This window comes from Bos indicus, chromosome 13 (assembly GCF_029378745.1).
Source record: "Bos indicus isolate NIAB-ARS_2022 breed Sahiwal x Tharparkar chromosome 13, NIAB-ARS_B.indTharparkar_mat_pri_1.0, whole genome shotgun sequence".
NCBI classification, from domain to species: Eukaryota; Metazoa; Chordata; class Mammalia; order Artiodactyla; family Bovidae; genus Bos; species Bos indicus.
In genome coordinates, this window is record NC_091772.1 from 33,493,072 (window position 1) to 33,520,546 (window position 27,475).

At 40.5% G+C, this 27,475-nt stretch overlaps 1 protein-coding gene across 13 annotated transcripts in view; it reads left to right on the forward strand.

Moving 5' to 3' along the window:
* Nucleotides 1-27,475, forward strand: part of ARHGAP12 (Rho GTPase activating protein 12) — a 118,212-nt gene that overhangs the window by 14,579 nt on the left and 76,158 nt on the right. For 10 of the 13 annotated variants that reach the window (XM_070800909.1, XM_070800916.1, XM_019973137.2 and 7 more), the window contains exons 2-3: nt 2,923-2,958; nt 4,961-5,724. In XM_070800909.1, the coding sequence (XP_070657010.1) occupies nt 5,044-5,724 (681 nt within the window). In that variant the 5' untranslated portion in view covers nt 2,923-2,958; nt 4,961-5,043. Of the gene's footprint in view, nt 1-105; nt 892-2,922; nt 2,959-4,960; nt 5,725-27,475 lie in introns of those variants that run through there. The other 3 variants (XM_070800913.1, XM_070800912.1, XM_070800911.1) reach the window with 2 other exon arrangements.

Below are 27,475 nucleotides of genomic sequence, written 5' to 3' on the forward strand. Positions count from 1 at the left end.
CAAGAATTGGTACTTAAATTGTGATATTTTTAAGTGGATTGATACATATGTGAGGCTGTATTAGGATTTTGTTGTTCATGGTATTAAAATTGTTAAATATTTAGTACATATATGTATCAAACTTAAATTTGGATATTTGGTCTTAAATTTGGTCATTAATTATGGATACATTTGTCACAGTCCTCTTGAGACTTTGTTTACTTGTTTACTTCCTGTTGTACCAGGTAATGATCTCATTCTGTGAGATGTAGTTGATTAAAGCAGATGTCCAGGGGGAGGAAGATAGCATTTGCTGAGCTGTGTAATTTGTGCTCGGAAAGAAATGAGAAAAATTGTAGACAGAAAGGAGGAGGCCATTAAGAGTTTAAAATAGCAAGGTAGAAATGTATCTGATTTGGTGGGGAGCGAAGTAAAAGCTCTAAACAGTTGTGTGTCTGTTCTTATTGAAATAGCAGAAGGTCCATGGGTAAGAAGTGCTTCATGCCGCAAAGAGAAGCAGTGGTTGTTACTGGACAGTAGACATGCAGAGCTCTATCCTAATGGTTGGGTTCTTAGTAGTTGTGTGTGTGTGTGTGATGAAAAAGGGTAGAGGAGTGTGGTGATGGATGTTGAACATATTTCAGTAAGTGGAGTGTTGTGTTTAAGAGGGTGATGGTGTTAAATGAGTAAGGATGCTAACCAAAATACTTGAGAGGTTAAGATAGCAGGATAAACAGTAGTATGTAATAGGGCTTCCCAGGTGGCTCAGTGGAAAGGAATCTGCCTCCGGTGCAGGAGATGGGAGTTCAGTCCCTGGGTCAGGAAGATCCCCTGGAGGAGGAAATGACAGCTCACTCCAGTATTCTTGTCTGGCACATCCCATGGACAGAGGAGCCTGGCGGCCTATAGTCGGTAGGTTGCAAAGAGTTGGACCCAACTTAGGGACTAAACAACAGCAACAAGTAACCTAAAGGGAAAGGAATTTGAAAAAGAATGTGTGTGTGTGTGTGTGTGTGTGTGTGTAACTGAATCTCTGTGCTGTACACCTGAAACTTGCACTATATTGTAAATCAGCTATGATTCAATACAAAATAAAAAAGAATCCATAGTTTGGGGAATAGAGGAAGAAGCAAACCAAAATTAAAACCATAAACATCTGTTTTAATACAGCTTACGTTTTTAAATAAAAATAGGAGCATGAGTTATCCATGTATTTGCAGATCAGTTGCCCTTAGATCTCAGTTTTTAGAGTGTGTGTGTGCTGTGTGGTGGCATACTATTGTTCAGTGGCAAAGTTGTGTCTGACTCTGTGTGGCCTGCTAGGTCCCTCTGTCCATGGGATTTCCCAGGCAAGAATACTGGAGTGGGTTGCCATTTCCTATTCCAGGGGAAGTATTTTAGAGCCATCCCACAATTTTATTTGTACATATAGTTTTTAATAGGGCTTTTCTCTTCATATTTGTTATGTCCAACTTTTCTTAGACCTTGGATTGCAATATATAATTCCTGCGATATGACTTTCTAGAAGTTTATTATTTTAGTCGTCTCAGGGGCTTCCCACTTCACCCCTCACCCCTATTCCCTTGTAGCTCAGTTGGTAAAAAATCTGCCTGCAGTGCAGGAGACCCAGGTTCAATCCCTGGGTTGGGAAGATCCCCTGGAGGAGGAGATGACAACCCACTCCAGTATCCTTGCCTGGAAAATCTCAGGGACAGAGGAGCCTGGTGGGCTGCAGTCCATGGGGTTGCAAAGAGTCCGGCATGACTGAGCAACTAACGCTTGCTTACTTACTGTCTCAGTTCCTGTTATTCGCCTCCTCTCCCTCGCGCCCCCCCGCCCCGTGCCCTCTGGCTCCTGTCACCTGCCTTGTGTCTACCTACCTGTTTTGTCTGCGGTCTTTGAACTGCTTCTCCATCTTCCTCCACCCTGCAGTTCTCATTTCCTTTACAGTAATGAAAGCTTGAGTCTGGGCGTCCCATGCTGAGTGTAGTGAAACTGCCTTATGTTCTCCCTGACTCCTCCTCCTCCTTCTCCTTATCTGTGTGCGGTCAGTGGGGCAGCTGTGGTGGCAGGGCCGCCTCTCACTGCCCCTCGCCCCTCCCCTTGCAGTTTACTCCTTATTCTTTTTGCTTCCTTTGCTCCTTTCCTGCGGATCAGTGTCTGACCAGCTCTGGTTCATCTGGGCGCCCCTAGCCTTCTGTGGATTCCCTTATTTGTTCATTATCTTCAAAGGTGTTTCTTAAATTGTTACTTCCTGGAAAGTAACAAATTGCCTGAGGGTAAGTATTTCAGTGTGGAATTTTGAAAAGCTGTAGTGAAAACCTTTTCTGTAGGTAAAAGGATTAACGCTCCTGGTGACTAATGTTCTGGTAATGCTTGAAAGTAAAGGCGGAATGATTGGAAGCTTAGAATTTCTATTTACCGTGTCAGGAAGGACTGGGTGGATTTGGCAAGGTAGTTTCTGGCGGGGTAGATTCTGGATGTGGTGAAGTTTTGGGTGCCTGTTGGAACACCCCAGTGGATCTGGCGGTTGTGTCCTAGTTGTCTTTAATCTAGAAGACTCCCTCATTTCATGAAACTGTTTAAAGCATTCAGGTGTGTTTCTCATAGAATGTCTCACAATTTTTATAAAAGTTGTTTCTCATGTTAACAACTTTTAACATGAGAAACATGTTAAATTTTAAAAAGTCATTTCTGTCAGGATAACAAAGGTGGAAATGAAGTTGAAGCAAAGTGGAAATGAAGTAGGAGGGGCAGTGGTGAAGTATACTTTGTGTTTTTATGTGTTTGGAGGGTGTTGCTGGACACAGCCCTGATGTGCAGAATTGTTGGTGTTCCTTACAGCTGTTGTAAAAACAGTCGTGCACTGCCAGTAACATCGCCTTCCTTAGTCTGCTTTCAGCAATCCTGGTTAAAATTAATGAAATTTATTTTTTTTTATAGGTTTAAATGTAATGCTGGATGTTTAGTTCTTCTAAGGTACGTTTCTTATTTTTACTATTTTTTGAAACAGCATTACTCTATTAAATTCATTATCCAAGTAATTTGTTTCTACAAAGTAAATTTGAGTTGCAGAAATTGTGTGACTAGTTATCACCTGGGCTTTATCTGTTTTGGAGGATGTTGTCCTCAGGGTGTGGTGGTTATGGCACATACGGCGTCAGTAATGCCGTGCCCAGTACTTGGGTGCTGAGGAAAATTGGTAGGCCGTTGTGGGACCTTGTGTAAACATTTCTGGTGTAGTCAAGAGTTACTCAGGTTTGCCTGAGAATTCTCGAGTATTGGGCTGAGTGTGTTTTCCTGGGGCTGCTGTATCAAACAAAGTGCTGCAAACTGTGGACTTAAACTACAGAAACTTGGGTCATTTCCTAGGGGTCCAGTGGTGAGGGCTCTGTGCTCCCACTGCAGGGTGTGTGGGTTCAATCCCTGGTCGAGGAACTGAGATCCTGCATGCTGTGTGGCGCGGTCAAAAACACCACCAAAAAAAACGGAAATGTGTCTACTTGTTTTGGAGCCGGAGGACTAAGTACTCCAGGGAGAATGCTTCCTCGCCTGTACCAGCCTCTGGCGCCTGCTGGCAGTCCTTGGTGTTCCTTAACTTGTAGCTGCTTCATCCCCAAGTTCTGCCTCTATCTACACGTGGTCATCTTCCTTTGTGTGTCTCCTCTCCTTATCTCCCCTCTTCCCTCCTTAGAAACACATTGGATTTTAGAAAAAATAGAGAAAGTGAAGTCACTCAGTTGTGTGCAACTCTTTGTGACCCCATGGACCATAGCCTACCAGGGTCCTCCGTCCATGGAATTTTCCAGGCAATAGTACTGGAGCGGGTTGCCATTTCTTTCTCCAGGGGATCTTCCCAACCCAGGGATTGAACCCGGGTCTCCTGCGTTGCAGGCAATCGCTTTACCATCTGAGCAACTGGGGAAGCCCATTGGATTTTGGGCCCACCCTAATCAGCACAACTCATCTGAGATTGACTGTATCTGCCAAGACCCTATGTCCAAGTATAGTCACATTCACAGGTCCTGTGTTAGGACTTAGACGTAACTTCTTGGGAAACCGCCTTCATCCCACAGTGGTTGGGGCCTGACTTGAATTGAGCAAAATCGAGCTCCTGTGATCATTTTGAAGCCTAAATGCTGTGTTTTACAAGGTACTAAAATATTTGAAATTGGTATAGAAATAAAAGTGAATCCTAGATTTCTTAAGCCAGGTTAGGTCTGTTTCTAGTAGATTTTGAGTGGTGTGTATATAATTTATTTTTGACATTTACAACTAAAAAGATTGGATATTTGTTGGAGTTTGTGGAATTCAGCTTAATGAGGATTGTGGTCCTCCTAGGGGGGTTGTAAGAGGAAACAAAAGTAAATTAGCAGTTTATTTTCTCTGTGTATTTTGCCTAAAAATAACTGGTGTTTTTTTCCCATTAGTACTAGGAAATTAAACTTACATATTTGGATCACTTTTTTTTTAAAAGCTCAGTCATACCCTTGATCATTTTAGAAAATAGAGAATTTTCGAGAATTCATTGAATGGCATTGAGGATCATTGAAATTGTAGCTTCAGCTTCAAAGAGGGTTTTAGGTGAGACACACAGTGAACCTGGCTTAATGCCTGGCCCTTGGTCAGTGCCTAACATGTATCATTGTTAGTGAGCCTTTCTGAGAGAGAGAAGGAGGTGTGAGCAGTCAGGAAGAGAAGGAGAGTTCCTCTCACCTCTTATTTTTGATAGTCGTATGTCTGACTGGTTAGCGTATTTGCCATTTCAGTCATTGGTTTGGCTTTGGTCATAAATGATTGAAATATGTAGATTTCCTTTAGAATGAGAGCATTTTTACTTCAGGGTGGTAAATACAGTATTAGGCACAGGTTTAGTTTCTAGATTTGAGATTTGAAGGTATTGTTCTTTATCATGTGATGCTTGTGAATGAATATTAAAAATCCAGACCAGGTTAACTTTTTTCTGTATTCTCTTCCCCAGTTAAATAAAAACAGCTGCAGTGATCCACAAAGCCACAATGTGGCCAAGCGTCCTTTCTGAGAGGTGAATATTGCTGAGTGAAGATGGCTGACAGAGGCGGGAAGGCTCTTCCAGGGCCAGTGTACATCGAGGTGGAGTATGATTACGAGTACGAAGCGAAGGACAGGAAGATTGTGATAAAGCAAGGGGAGCGGTACCTCCTGGTGAAGAAGACCAATGACGACTGGTGGCAGGTCAAGCCAGACGAGAGTTCCAAAGCGTTCTACGTGCCGGCCCAGTACGTGAAAGAGGTGGGCCGCCGAGCCCTGATGCCGCCGGTGAAGCCGGCCGCGGGGCTGCCGAACCACTCTGTGAAGACGGCGCAGAGTCTCCACCTCCAGAGGTCTTCGGAGAATGTGAACAGGTTGCCCGAGCTGTCAAGCTTTGGGAAGACATCCTCGTCTTCTGTTCAAGGAACAGGTCTTGTTCGTGATGCCAATCAGAATTTTGGGCCCACTTACATTCCAGGTCAGACCATCAACCTCAGCCTGGACCTGACCCACAATAATGGAAAACTCAACAGTGACTCACATTCTCCCAAAGTTCCTGGCCAGAATAGGACACGCTTATTTGGTCACTTTCCCGGTCCGGAGTTCTTGGAGGTAGAGAAACCTGGCTTCCCCCAGGAACAGTCTTGTGATTCAGTGGGAGAAGGCTCAGAACGGATCCAGCAGGATTCGGAGTCTGGCGATGAGCTGAGCAGCAGCTCCACTGAGCAGATAAGGGTAAGACCGACTGACGGGTGGTGATGGAACACTTGTGCCACCTGCAGAACCATTTGATTATAGGTGTTATTATCTTTACAAATTTACTTTATCAAAGTATGGTGGTGTTAATTTCTGCTGTACAGCCGAGTAATTCATGTATACATATATATTTTTTTTCATATTTTTTCCATTTTGTTTACTACAGGATATTGAATATAGCTCCCAGTGCTATACAGTGCGACCTTGTTTTTTACAAATTCTTTATTATAGGTGTTATTTTAATTAAAATCTTTGTAAGACTTAAGAATTGTTTTGCTTTATGTTCAGAGTACATAGGCTTTTTTTTTAAACTTTATTTTCAGAGTACTTTATTTTTTTTTATTTCAAAGTATTTTTTTTTACTTTATTTTTAAATTTTACTTTATTTTCAGAGTACGTAGGTTTATCCAGAGAGAGAGAGAGAGAACATGTGAAATAACTTTTTGGCTGATGGAGGTTCACTTTAAGGTTTCCCTAAGTATTCCTGTTCCTCTGTAGGACTAGAACTGCCCCAAGTTTGGACACTTTTCTTTTACTAGAAAATTTTTGTTTTCTGACTGCACTTACTCTGACTGGTTTTTACTAAGTCTTCAAGTAATAATGAAAGTAAGGGAAAATGTCATAGGAATACTAACTCTTGTTGTTTGAAACTTGTTTATTAATTTGGAATATTTTAAAAATACAAAAATATATATACATATATAGAGAGAGAGCGAGCTTACACACTTTTATCTGTTCAAGCACTTTTGTGTCTTAAGTGTCTTGGAAAAAATTTTGTATCTATGGTTTGATTCCCCCCCGTGCCCCGCCCTCTTGTGTGTTGTTTGAAATTAGTTTGTGCCAGTTTGTCAAGTAAAGTGAAGTAATTTTAAAAGCATGCATGAAATTGAAACCTGAATGTATTTAGAAAAGTTTAATATTAAGTGAATTTGATAAGTTTTGGGCCTAAAGCTCTGTTGTAAGATCTCATCAAATTAAGTCAGTGAGTAATTGTGAGGCTGCTCTGCAGTGTGGTCTGATTGTAATGAAACTAGTATGTTCTTTTTCTTTTATAGGCTTTAATTTTTCTCATGACGTTTTGAATGGAGATAGGAAAAAGGGAAGGTTCTCTAGAAAATCTTGTGATGCTTGAGGCCAAGGCAGTTGCATGAAGAGTGCTGCCAGCTTATCATCATTCGCCTTAGTCTTTTCTTCAGTCCTTTTGTGATACTTTGATGTAGAATATACAGCGTGTTCTGGAACTTTTCTGTACATGACTCCTTATTGTACCAGTTGCACTTGGGAAAGGCATGTGTTATCTTCTCCATCTGGCCATCACCACTGTTTCACACTTGAACTTACGCTTTGTGTGTGGGCACACTAGAAGCCCTCTGTTCTTTTCATTGTGCTCATCTTAAATTCACTGTGTAGGTCATGCCTCCTGATCTCTCATGGACTGTTTGGAAATCCTGTTAGATTTCTCTAGCCAGACCCTGTCCTAACTCTTCATGGCAGTTGTTTCAAATCTTTTCCATTTTATTCAGTTCTCTGATTCACCTGCTTTTCCCTGTTCTCTTACCAGAGAGTCTTTCCTCCTATATCACAGCAGAAATGTAAGCCTTGGAATGGGAACTGCTTCTGTTTGGGAATGCGTGCCCAGCAGTTAATTGAACTGACTTTAGATTTGAATCTGGATCCATCTCTCTCTCTCTCTCTTTTTTTTTAAAAACTTTACAATATTGTATTGGTTTTGCCATACATCAGCATGAATCCGCCATGGGTGTACACGTGTTCCCCATCCTGAACCCCCGTCCCATCTCCTTCCCCATCCCATCCCTCTGGGTCATCCCAGTGCACCAGCCCCGAGCATCCTATATCATGCATCGAACCTGGACTGGCGATTTATTTCACATATGATATTATACATGTTTCAATGCTATTCTCCCAAATCATCCCACCCCCGCCCTCTCCCATAGAGTCTATAGTCTATAAGACTGTTCTACACATCTGTGTCTCTTTTGCTGTCTTGCATACAGGGTTATCGTTACCATCTTTCTAAATTCCATGTATATGCGTTAGTATACTGTATTGGTGTTTTTCTTTCTGGCTTACTTCACTCTGCATATCTCTTACCAGCTGAGTGATGATTGGGGCAAAGTGCTTAACTTCTGTGTATCTGTTTGCTCCTCTTGATGTGGGGATCACAGGTGAGTTACTTTGTACCTCACATGCTTAGAACTGTGCCTGGCCTGTAAGTAAGTAGGTAGGTCTCTACTGCTGCTTGGTAACTTACTCTCAGATCTCCTGGCTTAAAACAGTAAACATTTATTCTCTCACAGTTTCTGTGGGTCAGTCATTTAGAAGCAGCGTATTTGGCGGTTTTAAAGGCGTAGGGTCTCTCATGAAGTTGCTGTCTCATGAAGGCTTGGCCAGGCAGGGGCAGCTGCCTCTAGGATGGTCACTCACGTGGGGCTGGTTGGGCCTCTCTGCAGATACTTGGATATTGCATCTAGCTTTTCCCTCAGAAGGAGGTGCGTTGTCTTCTTATGGTCTGAAGTTGGAAGTTGCACGCTGTCACATCTGACCACACACCCTGTTCTCTGTGGAGGAGACCCCGCAGGGTGTGAGGGTCAGATGCTGGACGCTGGGGCCGGCTGTCCCAGTGTGCACGCAGTACCACAGAGCTGTCCGCCCTGTTGTTGTCGTTGCTGTCACTGTATTGCCAGCATGAAACCTACGAGTGCGTCTGTCCACAGTCATCTCTCCCGGTGCAGGCTGTGCAGGCGTGGCCTCTCCTGTCAGAGAGTGGCCTCTTCATATTTGTTCCTTCTTTTTCAGAAACCTCTTATCAAACATTGTGTAGGGGTGTGCTCATGTGGCTTTAAAGTCATTATTTACCAAGTTTGTCCCTTCAGTATGTAAATTTGCTCATTTTTTTCTGTTTTAATAAAGCTTTTTAGTAGTACCTTCCCCTCTGAGCATCACCTTCCCCTCTTTACTGGCAGCTTCTGGGAAGAGTTGCGCGTGTTTACTTCTCTGCATCTGCTCATTTCCTGCTCCTTCCGTAATCTGTTCTCGTATGGCTTCAGCACCCCATGTAAACAGCTTCTGCTGAAAGCTACCCATGGTCTCATTGTTGACCAATTTACAGACAATTAGGATATTTTTATATGTAATCAATACCATGATTACAGTGAACAATATGAATAATCAAAAGGCAGTGTAAAGTAATTTTTCATTGAGGCATATCACGTAATCCATTGTGTGCATTGTACTAATCTTGATGGCTTTGTGCTTCTGCACAGCCGTGAGCCCCCTCTCAGTCAGCAGCCACACCCCTACCCTCCATTTTTCTGCTAGGAGATTTCCGTTTTTCTGACATACTACCATTGATCAGTCTCCTTTAATTAAACTTTGCATTCTGAGAAGATTGTAGCTTCTTAAGCAATTGTAGGAAGTCATTTGGAGGGCTCGCCTGTGCCCTCTGTACCTGCAGTGGTGACATCTTGGATAACACCACAGTTGAAGTGTCGACGTTGGTACAGTCAGATGCTGACCATTTCCATCAACAAGAGGACCCCTTATCACCACACCCGCTACCCCCCCACCCCCAAAGCTACTTAACCCCTAGTGGCCACTAATCTGTTCTTCATTTTTATAATACGGTCATTTCAGGAGTAGTATATAAATGGACTTAAAGCCTGTTTAACCCTTTGGGGTTGACTTTGATTCAGCATAATTCTTGAGAGATTGGTGCAGGTTGTTGCTGTATCAGTGTTCTTTTTGTTGATGACTAGTATTCCGTGGTATGGATGTACTGTGCTTCACCTGGCTATTGCCAACAAAGCTGCTACATGTAAACATTCCTGCACAGATTTTTCTGTGAATTTACCTTTTTATTTCTCTGCCGTAAATGCCCATGAGTATAATTGCTGTGTGCATGTTTGATTTTTCAAGAAACTGCCAAACTATTTTCCAGAGTGGCCATACATCTTAACGTTTATACCATTAATAGCGGTGCTTATGATCCAGGTTCTCTGCGTGCTCAGCAGCAGTTGGTGTTGTCACTTGTTTTTTCTCTTTTTTTGTCTCCACTGGGTTTTTGTTGTGGCACATGGACTTCTCTCTCATTGTGGGTGGGCTTAGTTGCCCCATCAGGGACCAAACCTGTAACCCCTGAATTGGAAGGTGGATCCTTAACCACTGGTCCACCCAGGAAGCCCCTGTGTCACTTTGGCCATTCTGATAGGTATGTAGTAGTAGGTTGTGGTTTTAATTTGCATTTCCCTATCATTGAACCTCTTTCATGTGCTTATTTGCCATCAGTAGATCCTTTTCATTCAGTGTTTCTTCATGGTTTTGCTTTTTTTTTTTTATTGTGATGGTGTGGCTTTGTGTGTGTTTTTTGGTATTTTGATATTTGTGTGGGACATGACTGAGCAACTGACACTCTCACTTTCACTTTGGTACTTATCGTGTTTTCAGTTTGGGAAATTTCTATTGACGTATCTTCACGCTCACTGATTCTTTTCCCATCCATGTCCAGTCTACTGATCATCACTTCACAGCCATTTTGTCTGTTACAGCGCTTTAGTTTGTAGCATTTCTTTTTTATTCTGTCTGAGATTTTCCATTCCTCTGCTTGAATTACTCATTTCTTGTAGTATTTTGTCTACTTTTTCTTTCACAGCCCTTAAGATATTAAAAGCAGTTATTTTGAATTGCCTGTCTGACAACCCCAGCATCTGCGCCGTGCCTGAGTTTGGCGCTGTAGTGTGGCTGGCGTTCTCAGTGCCTTGGCTGTGCTTGGAGTTTTTCCTGAGAGCCGCCTGTGTGTTGTTGGGCCTCTATTGTGCAGTGTTAGGTTGCTGCTGCTGCTGCTGCTAAGTTGCTTCATTCGTGTTCCACTCTGTATGACCCCATAGACAGGAGCCCACCAGGCTCCCCCATCCCTGGGATTCTCCAGGCAAGAACACTGGAGTGGGTTGCCATTTCCTTCTCCAATGCAGGAAAGTGAAAAGTGAAAGTGAAGTCGCTTAGTCGTGTCCGACTCTTCGTGACCCCATGGACTGCAGCCTACCAGGCTCCTCCGTCCATGGGATTTTCCAGGCAAGAGTACTGGAGTGGCGTGCCATTGCCTTCTCCAGTGTTAGGTTAACCTGGCTAAAAATTGTTGTTGTTGTTGAGTTGCTAAGTTGTGTTCGACTCTTGAGATTCTATGGGCTGTAGCCCGCCAGGCTCCTCTGCTCATGGGATTTCTCCAGGCAAGAATACTGGAGTGGGTTGCCATTTCCTTCTCCAGGGGGCCTTCCCAACTCAAGGATGGAACCCGTATCTCCTACATTGGGAGGCAGATTCTTCTTTAACACTGAGCCACCTGGGAAGCCCGGCTAGAAATTGGACTGTTTTTAATGTTTGATGTGGGTATCAGAGGCTTGAACTTCTTTAAGTCCACATGTTTTGGGCCTTCTCATTAGTGAGAGTTCCTCATTAGTGTCTGGTTCCCCAGTAAATCTCTGTGTTGCCTTTTCTGGCTGGGGGTGCTGAAATGCCTCATTGCTTGCCCCACATGGCCCCACTGATCTCCTGCTCAGGAAGGGCTCCTTGCTGCTCGGCACTGGCGGAAGCTCTGATTCCTCACTCAGCCTCCTCTGTTGGGCGTGTGTGTGTGGTGCGGTGGTGGTGAGGGGACGTCTGTGACCATCCGGCAGTGGTCGCCCTGGTTCCTTCCCCTGCCTTCTCTGACGCCACCTTGGTGGGGCTTTGGGGTGTTTGTCACCACTGGTGGTCTGTGGGTGGAATCGTTGGTTTGTTCTGTGGCATTTGGCCGGACTAGAGTGTTAATATCCAAAGCTTTCAGTCTTGCTGGTCTTCCCCTTTCCTGGATCTCTTGCTCCATCTGCAGCAGGGATTTGTTGGGGCTCTTTTGGTCAGTGCCTGTTGGTGTTTCTGGATTTGCTGACTTCCCTCTTCAAACTTGGATGGATGAAGCCACAAGTAAGCTCAGGGAGCTCATCAGCCTGTGGTTCCTTGGGTCCTGAGGTCATAGGAGGTTTATCTTCTCTCTGCCTTTGAGTCGTCTTCTGTTTGTTTTATGTTTTTATTTATACCTAAGTGAGGGATAGGATAAAGTACCTTTCTTTCCCCCAGAACTGGAAGTGATTGGAAAGTTTTTAATGGTAGTTTTAAAGTGTTTTAAGTGTTCCGTATCTTGACCACCTAACAGTCTTGGTTAGAGGGTGGCCTCTCTGCCGCTCAGCAGTGGCAGGGGAGGGTCTCTCGTCATGAGCTTCTGCTGTGCCCTGTCCTTTTGCTTTGGTGTACTCATCACACTTCTGCTTGTTTTCTTTCTTCTCATGAGTCAGTCTATAGGAGTCTCCAAGGCCAAGCTCCCTACTGTGTCTTGTTCATTTCTGTATTTCCGGTGCCTAGGATAGTACCCGGTACCCTGAAGAGGGAAATGGCAGCCCACTCTAGTATAAGAATACTATGGACAGTATGGATGCCTGGGAAATCCTATGGACAGAGGAGCCTGGTGGGCTACAAAAGATTTGGACACAACTTAGTGACTAAACAACGGCAATGACGTGTAGTAGATGTGCCGGATATAATGAGGATCAGTGTTTAGCTATAGATACATGGAAGGGGAGACTTGGATTAATATCCCATCAAAGATGCATGTTTCTGTTTGAAGTCATTTTCTGTTTAAAAGTCATCCAAAAGTGCTGTGTGACCTGTGACACAGCATAGGGTTTATGAAGAATGTTATTAGAGAGATGAAGTTAGAGGCAAAAAGCTGTGATGCAATATAGATATTCCAAAATTTGAGTCAAAGAAAATCATAAAATTCAATTCACCTCCCTGCCCCACCCCCCATTAAAATAGACATATCATATGCAGTGTCTTCATCAGAACAACATTTTTTTTTTGTCGTGCCGTGTGGCATGTGAGATCTTAGTTCCCCAGCTAGGGATGGAAGCCGTGCCCCCTGCAGTGGAAATGCAGAGACCTAACCACTGGACTGCCAGGAAGGTCCCCAGAGCAACAAGTTTTTAGGTCATTTCAGAGTTTATACTAACGGTTGATCTGAGGATGAAACTGAAAAATCAGTGTTAGTTCAGTGCTCCAAGCCTTCGAACAGCTTAAAAAGAGTGCACTTTGCTCCTGATGTCCTATTTTTCTCTCATGATCTCATTAATATTCCTTTAATATGTGTCTTACCAGCCTTGAGTGTCAAGTTTCCTGATTCCCTGTAGTTCGAAAATGAGGTCTAAAGCTGGAGAGTCGAGATGGCAGACTTTCATCTGTGAGGCTAACGGGATGCCAGAGGGAGAACGATGACTTTAGGAAGAAGGCCAGAATGCTGTCAAGCTTAGAATCATGTTATTTTAAAAATACAATATGAATATTTATGATGACTGTAAATCTAATAATGTTTAAATTATGTTTATAATAGCTTCTTATGTTGGCAGATATATTTATAGAAAGAATTTCTTCTTTGACAGTGCCAACTCAATGTATTTCTGCCCTTTGAAGTCTAATATTAAATTAATCTGGAAAATTTTATATATGGAGCTGTTCATCAACATTTCAAGATGTTATCATTGTGTACTGGGCTCATAAAATCACCCCTCTAATTTTTATAGATTTAAGCTTTGTTTTTAATTCAAAAATATTTAAGTATTTCCTTTTAGTCTTCATTCCCAAATTATGTGGACTATTTATATAGATGTTTATTGTATTAAAAAATACAAGACTTTAATTATACATGCGTATGCACAGCTGTGTATTTACCAAGTAAGAGTCACACTGTGTGTGCAGTTGCACTCTAGGGAGTATTTAAAAGATACCTATTATACAAACAGTATTTATTAAACAAAGAAGAATGCTGAGAGATGTAATTTTTCAGGCTAATTGGATTTTTTGGTTGATTCAGGATTAGGTATAAAAGGTTTCAGTGTTTGTTAGAGATTTTCCTAAATCTGTTTCCACAAAGATGGTGCTGAATCTAAAAACAGATATAAATTAGCTTTGTATAGCGCCAGCTAATAATGTCCCCTTTCATCCAAATCCTCGTTTGCCATTGGTAGATCTTTCTGTTAAGTCCTTCCCCTGCCATGCTGCTGGAACCAGGACTTAGCTGTCTTAAAATTTGCTGAAATGCTGCTTTGTCACCTGCTCAGACTCACCACAAACTTCCTGTTTAATTTATTGCTTTACAGCAGTTCGGAAATTAGAAATTTTAGGAGATTTGGGGGCTGATGACTTCTGCTAGATAATGGCTTGACTATGTTTTGGTGAATTTGTCTGAAAACCTAATCTTCAGTATTTACATCATAATTGTCTTTGGTCAAGTGTGAATGAAGTCCAGTGTCTTACTTAGAAAGCAGTTGGAATTGTCTCTTGAGTACTGTTGTTGTTATTATTTTAAAATATTTTCTTGATTGCACTTGAGGGCAAGTGGGCTCTTAGTTCCCTGACCAGGGACTGAACCCATGCCCCCTGCATTGGAAACTTGGAGTCCCAACTACTGGTTTGCTAGGAAAGTCCTCCCGCCTCTCTTGTTTTGGGTATTGTTTATTTTAGTTTTAAAATTTAGGGCAGTGAACTTAGAATAGGTGTGGCTTTCGAGATTTGAAACCTGCTGCTGTGTAGTTGTATGTCCACGGGCAGGTTCTGAACTCAGTCTTCTGATCTCTGAAAATGGAGCTGAGAATTGGGCTTCAGCAGCTGCAGCTCGCAGGCTCTGGTTTAGACTCAGGAGTTGAGGCGCGTGGGTTCAGTCGGTCCATGGCATGTGGGATCTTCCCAGACCAGGGCTTGTCCCCTGCATTGGCAGGTGGATTCTTAACCACTGGACCACCAGGAAAGTCCCCTCAGTAATTTTCTTATCCTGTTAACCTATCGTGGCAAGTAGTAATGTGGTTTGATTGACATTTCAGTTTCACTCCATTTCTTTGACTGTCCCTTGCTTTGAGCATATAAAGTACTAATGGGTGGTAAGAAGTAAAGGAAAAGGATTCTAATAATCTGCAAAAATGATCACCACCTCCACACAATGGAGAGTTGTTGGTATTAAAATGGAATCATAGTGCAGTAATATTTTAATTAGTGACATTCCTGAGAGTGACAGGATCAGCAGTGTTTTTTTGGGTGGTATTGTTATTTTGACTTTTTCCTCTGTAATCAACCTGATCACAACTGTAAATAAAGAGAGCCACGCTTAGGCAAAATTGTGAGGTTTTTCAGCTGCAGCATCCTTTTGGCTTTGTTTTCTTTATATTCTCCTTCTCTGAGTAGTGTTTGGGAAACACCATCTTCTGTTTCTGCTCTCTGGGATCATCATCTGTCAAACTTTTCTACTAAATCAAAACAGGAAAGAATAAAAGTTTTTTTGTTTGGTTTTATGTGTTTGACTACATACACGTTCATACAGTCCCAGGAGTCTTATTAGAATTTGATGGAAAGTGAACTCCTTTCTCAAGAAATGCACACACATTTACACCAAATTTTGCTCTAATTTCATGGTATCCAGAAACCCAGATTATTAAAGTGAAGATTTTGGACAAAGGAATTATGGAGTGAAAATTGATGAATCTTCTTTAAGGAAGTTTAGGCATGAATGTCTAATTATGTGGAAATTTGGGAGAGAAACTAGATCTGTTTGAAATTACAGATGGGTCAAACCTGAAGGCAAAATTAATTGAGATCTCTTAGGATGACTGCTCTTATTCTCCTTGGCATGCCTTCTCTTCTCCAGGAGAAGAGCACCTGCTTCTAACTGTTGGGGGTCTTCACTCAGAAACTGCTGGTATTAGAAAGTAAATGCTTTATTATCTGTCATTAGCTTCCTTCTGGAACAGAGCCTCTTAATTTAGCATTGATCTGCTTACCAGGCCCCTTTCTCTTGTTTGGTTGCGCCCTTTTTGAGCATCTAGTGAAAACCATAGGCCATCTTTCCAATAAAACACCTGTATGTATATTCATGCATGCCCCTGAGCTTAGAGTCCACATAGAACTTCTTACATTCTCCTCCTTTTCACGTCTTTCCTGACCTTTTTTTTTTTACCTTTTCCTTTTCTAAGACAAGTCGGTCTCTTCTTTCGGTTCAGTTGAGTTCAGTCTCTCGGTCGTGTCCAACTCTTTGCAGCCCCATGGACTGCAGCACGCCAGGCTTCCCTGGTCTCTTCTTTACCTTTCTTCTAACCTTTACCTGTCCTTCTGCCTCATGATTCCTAGATGCATTTTACCTTTTTTCTGCTTTAATTCTTGTCTTTTAGTCAGAGCTTAAGGGTAGAAACCCAGCTGTGTCCTGTTTAAGCAAAAGTGAATTTATTGACTCACATAACCAAATTGCAGGATGGATTTACGTATGTAGGTGTTAAGGGTGATTGGAACTGGGGCCTTTTCACTGTGAGGATTGCTTTTTTTAAAATATTTTTGGCTGTGCTGGGTCTTTGTCACTATGTACAGGCTTTCTCTAATTGTGGTGAGTAGGGGTCTTCATTGCTGTGCATGGGCTTCTCATTGTGGTGGCTTCTCGTTGCGGAGCATGGACTCTAGGCGCACGGACTCAGTTTTGGCGCATGGGCTTAGTCGCTCCATGTCACGTGGGGTCTGCCTGGACTAGGGATCGAACCTGTGTCAGGGAAGGCCTATCAGGATTCCTTTTATCCTTTTTCTCTCTCATCTCTGATTCTCTCTCCACGATGCCGTCATTCTTCCAAACAGACGTCTTCCCCATGGCTGTAGACAAGTTGCTGCTGGGCACTGGGGTCACATTCTTAGTTTTTCTATCAGAGCATCTGTTTTTCCTCCCGTAATTCTAGTTCAGAAAATCTTGGAGAAGGAATTGACTTGGCTTGCGATATTCTTATGCTTATGACCTGGGCATGGTTGGACCCTACCCAAACTGCATAGATGAAACCTGAGGAAAAGCACTTCCCCTAAAGAAGTGGCAGACATGCTGTTCCCAGAATAAGGGAGAGTGCTGGGCAAGCAGACAATAGCAGGTGACCACATCCTCTTCTGAGGTTCAGTCTTGGGTCTTCCTACTTCATGCCCATTCTGTGCCAGCTCAGTCACCAAGTGCTGTGAAGGCCAGGGGAAGAGCTGGCCACGACGCCGTTACCAGGCTGATTCTAGTCTGGCACAGGACGAGCAACGTGATATTCCCTGTGTACATGTCCTACCCTTCAGATTGTCGTCCTTAAAGCCAAAGATTGTATCCTGCCTATTTCTGCCAGCAAATTTCTGACAAGATATAAGACAGTCAGTAATCTGTGTGGTGAAGGCAATATTGAGTTTTTTTTTTTAATTAAAAGAAATTTAAAAATGTTTTGGCCATGCTGCGTGGCATGTGAGATCTTAATTCCCTGACCAGAAATCCAACCCATGCCTGCTGCAGTGGAAGCGCAGAGTCTTAACCACTGGACTGCCAGGAAAGTCCCAGGGCAATACTGATTTTTTTTTTTAATAGCAACTTAGGGGAATTCCCTGGTGATCCAGTGGTTAAGACTCCTTGCTTTCATTCCTGAGGGGATGGGCTCAATCCCTGGTCTGGAAACTAAGACCGTCAAACTGTGCCATGCAGCCCTTCCCCCCAAAAAAGGTGGGGGGAGCAACTTAAAATGCTTAATGTGATATATCTATAATTGATAATAGATGAACTTGTGATGGTTAAATTTTGTGTCAGTTTGGTTAGACCATGGTGCCGAGATATTTGGTCAAACATTATTTGACCAAATGGATATTTCTGTGAAGGTATCTTTTGGGATGAGATTAACATGTAAATTGGGAGACTCTGAGTAAAGCGGATTGTCCTCCATTTTGTGGGTGGGCCCCCTCCAGTCAGTTGAAGGTTTTAATAGCACAGAGAACAGAACCTCCCCTTGGTAAGAAGGAATTCTACCAGCAGACTACCTTTGAGCTCAACTGCTGTTCTTGCCTTGGTCTCCCGGCCTGCCTTGCAGGTTTTGGACTGGCCGAACCTTCACAATTTCATGAGCCAGTTCCTGAAAGTAAATCTCTGTGTCTGCCTACCTACCTCCATCCATCCATCCATCCATCCATCCATCCATCTTACATCTTGTATCTCTTTTTGTGGAGAGCTCTAATACACAGGTTACAGCCATGGACTGCTCCAGGCATTTATCATCGCAGTCAGATCCAGAACAAAGGCCTGAAGTTCACGTGTGAAACCCTTTGCAGGGACGTCCCCCCTTAGCTTAATTGTCTTGGACTCATCTACGGATCAATTGCGCTGGTAGGTGGGTTGAGCACTCTTCTACATCAGCCCCTTCACAAAGAAGGTGTGAGGTGTGCAGGTGGTGTAATTGGCATTTCCATCAGAATCTCATCATTTGGTGGAGAGCAGATAATCGAAGAAAGGATGGGGCTGGTGCCTAGGTCCTGGAGGCTTACTCGGTAGTCAGAAGCAATAAATGTTCATATGGTACAATTATTTGCTGTACATTGGAATATATCTATCTTTTGGAATGTGGAATGATTGCATTCTTTATGTTTTAGAATTCCTGGATACTGTGTAAGATCGATTGGATATAAATTTCTTCACATCTGTAGACTGATTCTGATAGTCTTTAATGCATGAATTTTCCAACCTATGATTTTAAAAAGTCTTAGACATTGTTTAAAGATTAAAATCACAGTATCAGTTGACTTGAGATTTTAGAAATTTCTCTGTCTCTTTAGATATATGTATGTATACATACACAGACATAATTTTAGTATGATAGTAGCGAAGCAGTAGAAAAAGATGGTTGAAAAGTTGATATAATTTTAATAGCCATTAAAAAAATGTGTATATTAAAAATGTTCTATGTTTTCACCCTGTTTTCTTTCTCGGAAAGAATTTGTTAATCTAGGTGACATAGCAACAAAAACAACAGATGTGGAAACATTTTTGCTTTTTTGTTGAGAAAAATCTCATCTGTATGCATAGAATATCTTTAGCAATTGCTTCAGTAAATGCCAGACAGATGGTGTAAACTCAGAATGACTCCTCAAACAATTTTATCACAACAATTATTTTGAAGCATATTATAACAACACTCGAGCTCAGATTTCTGGGAAATCATGAATGTAACTAGGTACACAAAGAGGGAAAGGACTAGACTTCTAAACCAGAGAAATTTGTGTCTATGAGATGCTTAATTTCTAAAGCCCTCTTTTCATAACCTGTGGTTGAATACTATCTGTTTTTCTGTCTCATAGAGTGGAATTCAGTAACTTAAAAGTGGTTGAAGGTAGGTAAGTGACAGGTTGGCCTTAAAAGAGAAGTAGAAAAATAAAGAGCTAGAGGGAGTTCATGGATATTAATATTATAGTGAAAGAGAATGGTGGAAGGAACCCAGTCATTGTTAGTTGGGCATCTTTGCTGTGTCATGTGCTGGAATAGATGGTTACATGTGTGCTTGCTTCACAGCTCTCTTTTTACATTGAAGAAACAATTGCATATTTTCAGTTTATGAAGTCACGGGAGTATTTATACCCTTAAAATACTTTAAAATAATTATATCAAAATCCTGACTTTGATTGAGCTGTGTGAGTCTAACCAGTTTTTTCATGGAACACCAATTGTATTTGAAAGAATGGCGGACAAACTGCTTCTTCACAGCAGGCGTTTGTTAGACATTCTCTCTCAAAAATGAACAAAATAAGGCTGTCTCTTAGGGAAAAAAAAAGATTTGTGTTGCAAATGATAAAAATCAAGATTTCAAGTGAAAATTAGAATCTTGAAAACTTGCATCTGCTACCACGAACTTATAGTTTTTCAGTTTTAAGACTTTCCTGATGAAAGTGATGATGTTAAGGATTTTGTGTTCGGTTTTTGTTTTTGATATCATGTAATGAAATGTTTCAACATTTGGAAAATAAGATAAGCCTAACTCAGTAGATTAAAAATTTTCAAGTGATCAATGCATGATGGATACAGGAATCTTTCAAGGACAAGGTAGACCAGTGGATTTTAATTTGACAAAGTACTAATAGTTAATTGGTGTGATTTTATTTAGTTATTAAAAAATTTTTTTAAATGTCTTTTTTTGGCTGTGCTGGGTCTTCACTGCTGCACGGGCATTCTCTAGTTGTGGCAAGTTGGGGCTACTCTCTTGTTCGTAGTATCGAACTTCTCATTGTGGTGATGTCTCTTGTTGAGGAGCACAGACGTGGGCTTCAGTAGTTGTGTGTTCAGGCTTAGTTGCTCTGTGGCATATTGGCTTTTCCTGGACCAGGGATCAAACTCATGTTCCTGGCATTTGGCGAGTGTATTCTTGACCATTGGACCACCAGAGAAGTCCAAATTGATGTGATTGTAGATTCCACATTTCAATGAACCTTTAAGAAAATACTACTCATTGAGTTTTGGAGGAATGTCAAAGAATGTCCACAATTACCTGAAAAGCCTATTAAAATATTTCTCCTTTTATTATCTGCATAAGACCATTTTTTGTTTATGTACTTCAGCTGGAGCAACACATTGCAAAGATTTAATGTGGAAGCACTTTTGAGAATCCAGATAATGAAGAGATTTGTAAATGTAAAATGGTGCTGTTTCCCTCACTAACATTTTTTGGGAGACCATCATTATTTTTCTAAATACATATTCATACTAGCATGTGACAGGTTTATTATTTTGAAATAAATTTAACAATTTAAAAATTTCCTTTTAGTTTTAACTTAAAATACTATACATCAGTAGATATAATCTCCGTGAGCAAAAGCTCTTCTGTATCCCAGGTAATTTTTAAGAGTGTAAAGGGGCTCTCAGACCAAAACTGTTTTTGAGAATGCTATTTTGGTGAAAGGGTGTGCACGTAGCTCAGAAAGCAGTATTTGAGGGAGGCCTTGTAGGATTCTTCTCCTTAGAATCAAATGCCTTTATGTACGGTTCAGGGTATATGTTAGTGGTTCAGGGCTTGATGATAAGATTTTTTTTGTAAAATGTTTAACAATTAGGCTAGAGACATGTTGGCTAAACTGTATCTCAGACAGATGAATTAAAATCTGTTATCAGTAAGTTTGGTAAGCCAGATAGTCAGTGATCTTTTAATCATACATAGAATTAAATTTAACTTTTTGTTGTAAATGTATATGGAGTATTGAGTATTGGAGTCGTGTGCCATTGCCTTCTCTGATTATGAACTATAGTAATATTAAAATGTTGAAAATTTTCTTGCCTTAGAAATGGTTTATACTTACATAAAATATTACTTACAGTGTACATAAAGAAAGTCCCGTCTCCCCAAGGAGGGCACAGTATGAAAATTCTCAGTTTCAAGATTGGAAAACCTTTAGTATGCAAAAATGAAGTGAGAAGAAGTGAAAGACTTGTGTCTCTATACAGATGGAAAAGAGGAAGGGATGATTTCCCGTAGTCAGACTGTGGAAAGTTTTTTTCTGTGTGTGCTGAAGTTAGAAACTGGAAAGGTTGCCAAACGGACAGTGGGAGGATGAGTCTGCCTGTGTGTCAGTTAGGCTTGGTATGTTGAGCGGGGATGCCTGCCTCAGTGGCGGGACTGTTTTCCCGGACTTTCCTATAAGATGAACTCAACATTGCTCTTCTTTTATCTGTTTAGCTTGTTGAACTAACATTTGAAGCAAGTTTGGATGAGGAGATAATTAACGTGAGTCTTAGGGAGTAAATAAATACGTATTTCTCAATGCACTGAAACCTCAATCAGTTTTTCTGGGGAACAGAAATTTTTGCCTAATTGAATAGCCAGCATCCATGTTTGATTCATCACCGATTAAAGGCTTTCTACATGCTGGAATAGATGCCACGTCTAGTCTGGCTTCTGCTTTTAAGGAGCTCATATTTTAGCATATTTCAGCTCACTCTCCAACAGAAGTAAAAGCATTGAAAGATTACCAGGGCTTTCTTTAAAGAATCAGACTTTTGTAGGCATCATCATCATTACGATTCGTTGCCTTTATAGCAGTATATTTATTAGTTTGTAGTGTCTCCAGGACATATGCAGTGTTACTTTTGAAGAAAAAAATAATCATACTATCATGTGTCATTTGTCTTAATTCTGCTAAAGTGGAAATGTTGAAAAATTCCAGTTAACAGTTTTGATTAGATAGGCTCTGATTACTATAATTTTTTTTAAATGTAAATGTTTACTTTTCTATATGTCTGATTAAAAAAAATTCATCTAAACCAAAAAACTTGTTTCTCCTATTCTGTGATCTGTTTATTTCTGTGTTCACTATTCTGATATTCACTTAAAATCCTACAGATGTGGACTTATTTTGATGACTCTACCTTTTGAATTTTACTTTTTGGCCTCTTAATGAGAGCCCACAGTGTATGTCTGACCTTATTTATCTTCCTGTCTACTAACTTTTCCACAGATAAAGACCACAGTCGTGTTAGTTAGAATCTCAAGGACCCAAGTGCATCATCTAGCAGAAGGTCCTGAGAGGAGGATGCTCGGCCTCCCTGTCTCTTTGAGCAACTAGTTGAGTGTGAGGCTGTCCCATCCCTGGCTTGGGAGAGCAGACAGGTGTGTAGCACTGTAGACAGAAGAGTATGTGAAGCTCATTTTTTTATATAAAACTTATTTATTTTTGACCACAACTTGAGTGGGTCTTCATTGCTGTGTGGGCTTTCCTCAAGTTGTGGTGAGCAGGGGCGACTTTCTAGTTGCAGTGTGTGGATTTCTCATTGCAGTGACTTCTCTTGCTGCAGAGCATGGGCTCCAGGCAGGCGGGCTTCAGTGTCGTGGCCCCCAGGCTCTAGAGCACAGGCTTAATAGTTGTGGTGCACGGGCCTAGTTGCTTCGAGGCATGTGGGAATCTTCCCAGATTAGGGATCAAACCTACGTTTCCTACATTGGCAGGTGAATTCTTCACCACCCAGCCAGGGAAGCCCGTGAAGCTCGTATTTGAAAGAAATGGGTAGGTGTGTCTTGGCAGTTATTTTATAGTTTCCAAGTGATTGTGATTTTTTTGTTGTTGTTGCTTCAAAATACTGAAGAACCTTGAAAATGAATCTTGAGAATTCTTTTTTTGCTTAAAACTATCTAGTGCCCCATATTTGTAAATGCTCAGGTGTTGAATTATGTAATCTTTCCTAGTGGAACATACTTTCGGACTGTTAATTATCCTGCTTTTATGTTGCATCACAAAACTTACCAACATTTGGAAGTTGGATTTTTCATAGTGTTATGGTGCAGCACCCATGATGACACATTTGTCCTGACGCGTATAAGTGAGAATATATTGATGCTTCTGAGAACGAGTGGGAGGTAGTAAATCTGAACTAAGTTGATTGGCTGCCATGCTCACAGAGAGGAAACACAGTATTTAATTAGTTAAAATATTTATTGATTACTTTTGCTGTGTTCAGTTCAGTTCAGTCGCTCAGTCATGTCTGACTCTTTGTGATTCCATGAACTGCAGCCGCCAGGCCTCCCTGTCCATCACCAACTCCCGGAGCCTACCGAACTCATGCCCATTGAGTCGGTGATGCCATCCAACCATCTCATCCTGTATCGTCCCCTTTCCTCCTGCTCTCAATCTTTACTGTGTTAGGTTATGATTTACAAAAAGTATAAAACAGTATTCTCAAATATTTTACTAAAAGATAGGCAAAATGAAATTAAAGTGAAATAACTTAGCACTTAATATTTCTTAGTGTTTTTCTGTTTGTAACTTTAGGGAGAGAGAATGTGCCCGTTATTAAATTTCAAAATATTTTACACTGTAGTAACAAAAGTGTTCATTAAGCACAGCTCTAAGAAATTGGTTGGGACAGTATAGGTAGTGAGTAATAGCCTGGACTTTGAAATCAAACAGACCTAGTTTTAAATCGTAGTTCAGCAACTTCCTCATGAGGAGCAATTATGAAACTCCTGGGTGCTGAGAACAGTAATGAGATGAGTAAGTCAAGTGCCTCAGACAGAGTATATCCTTAGTAAATATTCATGTCTGTGTATTTTTGTTGTTGTTATTGCGAAAGGAAAATTTTATTGAGAAAGACAGTTCAAAACTCTGGATTTCTATTTGATAATCTTCAAAAAGGATTTTCTAACTTCTAAGGAGGCATGCCTGTTTTTTTAAAAAACACATGGTTGGCACATTGGTTTAGAATCTCTTTGAATGTGCTTTGTGTATTTTGTATACTGTATTGGGCCTCTTACATGTATCTGTGGGCCCAGGACATCTATTCCTGTGACGGTAATGTAATTGTCTTAGGCACATTTTTATTTTATTTTTTTTCTCAAGGACAGGAACTCCTTTCTGTCCTGTCAGTCAGGATGTATTGAACATTTCTTGAATGAATAAGCAAGTGAAGGAGAGCATGAAAGACCAGTTAAATCAAAAGACATTCATTCCCTGGTGGCTCAGATGGTAAAGAATCTGCCTGCAGTGCAGGAGACCTGGGTTGGATCCCTGGGTAGCGAAGATCCCCTGGAGACGGGAATGGCTACCCACCCCATTGTTCTTGCCTGGAGAACTCCATGGACAGAGGAGCCTGGCAGGCTACAGTCCATAGAGTGGCAGAGTCAGACACGACTGAGCGACTAACACTAAGTCAATGGAGGAGAGTCTGAAAGACTAGTTAAATCAAAAGACATGAAAAACTATGACTTCTCAATTCTGTTTCATAATTAACATGTGTGTTGTCAAACAGAGATCTTATTCACGGGCCAAAGTCTTATTCTTGTTTTTCCAATTTTAGCCTGTAATATACTTCCAAAGGCTAGTTTTTGTGTGCTTGCAGTACACAAGTTTTTTATAGCTTGTAACTGTTAACCTTTTCTGAAAATTCATTATTATATTTATAACTTTAATAAAATTTTTACCCATTAATGAAGGAGAGAGGCAGTATAGGATAAGACAGGCAAAGAGCCAGGTTGCCTGCGCTCAGTGTTCAGGTTGATCACATTTTGGTTGTCTAAACCTGGACAAGTACTTGAATTTTTCTGGAAGTATTTCCCCCTCTGTAAAATGGGACTTACCATAATACCTCTGTCACGGGGTTTTTATGAAGATTAGTTGAATTTATATAAGTTCTTAGAGTACTGGCTGGTCCACAAACTATGTAAGTCCTTTCTTAGGTGTACTCCTAGTACTAGATAGAACTATATATTTTTGACTTTTTAATTAAAAAATAGAAAAATATCAAAAGCCTAGTTTTATTATGCAAGATATAAAATTTATTTAGCAAGTGAATGAATGAATACAAATCATAGAAATACAATTATCTGATCAAAATATTAAAGGTGGAACTTAAATACTGAGGTAATTTGATGTAGATACTTACATGTATATGTCTACATTTGATTATTTTCTATTAAGTGATGTAAGGCTATGTTTTCTAGATAAGTATTTTTCTGAGACCATAACAAGGCAGAATATTGAAAACAGAATCTGCAGTGTCTTCCCTGTAGTTCAGAGAAGTTTGGACACATCAAATTAAGCAGTAATTTTTTTCTTTTCCAATTGTATCAAGATATATTTGACATACAGTACTGTGTAAGTTTGATGAAATATAGCATGATGAAATGATTACATACATAATGAAATGAGTGATCACAATACATTTAGTGAATATCCATCATCTTATGTAGATACAAGGTTAAAGAAAAAAAAATGAGTTTGATGAGAACTTTTAGGATTTACTCTTAACTTTCATATATAACATACAGCAGCATTAATTATATTGATTAATCATGTTGTACATTACATTCCTACTGCTTATTTATCTTATAACTAGGTTTGTACCTTTTGACCACCTTATCCAGTTCATCTTCCCCGCCAACATTCCCCTTCTGCCTTTGGTAACCACAAACCTGATCTCTTTTCCCATGAGTCTGTGTTTTGAAGTATGATTGACCTACAATACTATGTTAGTTCCTTGTGCACAACATAGAGACACTTTACAGGATGATCACCACTGAACAATAGTTTTTTGATACCCACTGAGAACAATTGACTTTTAATAGAACTGTTAGATTTTTTTTGTACATATTTGTTAAATATTTTAATCATTTTTTTAATTTGGAAAGGAAAACACTGATGGAAAAGAATAAAATAGGAATCATGACTTTAGATTTACTGGAATAATATAGTCATACGTGCATTCCTTAAATATTTGTTGAGCACCAGCTGTGTATCTTGTATTGTACAAGGTTGTGGGTATTTGATGGTGAGCACACAGCATATCTTTTCATAGAGCTCTACTTTTGAATGAATACTGGAAACCTGTGTAGAATGGTAGATCATCTCTATTGCTTCCCTCTTCCTTCCCTGACCTCCAGGCATTGCTGAAGGAGAGACCTGCGGGAAACCTTGCAGCAGCGTGTGGGAGCCATTGCTGTGGCATGTGGGAGCCATGGAGGAGACTGTAGCATGACTCTGGTAGTGTAGGTGGCTGCGATTTTAGTTGAAGAAATTATGTGATACAAAAACTGCCAGCCTCCTGTCAGTCTGTTAGTCTCTGTTGACTTTTGTTTAAGCTGGAGCCAAATGTAAGCATGTTAGGTGATTTGTGGGGATGCTAGTAGGATAAGGCAACGAACTGGGTGATACAAGATAGGAGGTCAAAGGAAAAGTTTGTAGGGAAGGATAAGTTAGATAAGTTAGACAATAAGTAAGAAAGCTAGAAATTCTGCACTTAATTTTTGTGACTGTTTGACTTAGGCTAGGTTCTAATAAAGTTAAATGTTTTAAATAAGATTTTCCTTTCTTTAAAGGAAACCACTGAAGTTCTTTGTGGTAACTGTATTTTCGTAGTTAAGCAAGGGAAATTTTCTTGTCTTTGAAATAGTTGTTAAAATTACCATATAAATTAAAAAAAATGAGTTGACGCTCACTGTTAACGGGAAGGTGACACTTACATAGCTGAAGATTGCATTTTCTCTTCATCCTTTCTGAGGTCTTTATGGAAGGAGAATGTCAACCTTGAAGGAATATAAATTTTGTAGTTATTTGAAGTAATTACTTGGGAATAATGCAGTATAGTGCATATTCATCGAAGTTTTGTGTACTTGGTTTTAATAAAATCTAGCTTACAGTGGGGGAGGGTGTTGACACAGGAGTTGGCAGCTTTCTCTGAAAAGCCAGATAGCAAATACTTTGGGTTTTGTGAGCTGTATGGCCTTAGTCACAAGCATTCAACTCTACTGTTGTGAAATAAAGCAGCCAGAGACATTGGGGACAAAGGAGCATGGCTGTGCTTCAGTCAAGCTTCCTTTACAAAAACAAGCAGCAGACTGGGTTTGTTCCATAGTTTGCCTGTCCCCGTACCATAAGGAGATACGGAAAAGCTGCAGTATTTTTTTTTCGTTTTTCGTATTTCATTTTAAAAGGTGTAAAATACAATAAAATATTCAAATACAAAACTACAGAAACATTGTTACACAGATAACATTTGAGACTTCTGAAACAGAATTGTTATTTAATTGCTCAAAAAGTTCATCAGCTGGCATAAGACAGTTGAGATTTTTATGTATTGAAGGAAACAGGATTTTCATTTTGAAATTATGGAAGTGCAGGATGTTTAAAAATTAAACATTTTAAGCAAAAGTTCACAGCATGCACCTGTTATAGTTACAGCTTCATTGGGAACATCAACTGATTATACTTGAATCAATTTTTTGGAGGTTTTTTCTTTTTAATTATTTTCTCCATTTTCCAGTTTTTTAAAAAAGGGAGGTAGATTTCTTGTGCAGCTTATTAATATGTTACTTTTCTGGCCAGCAAAGTGTGGTTTTAAAATTTT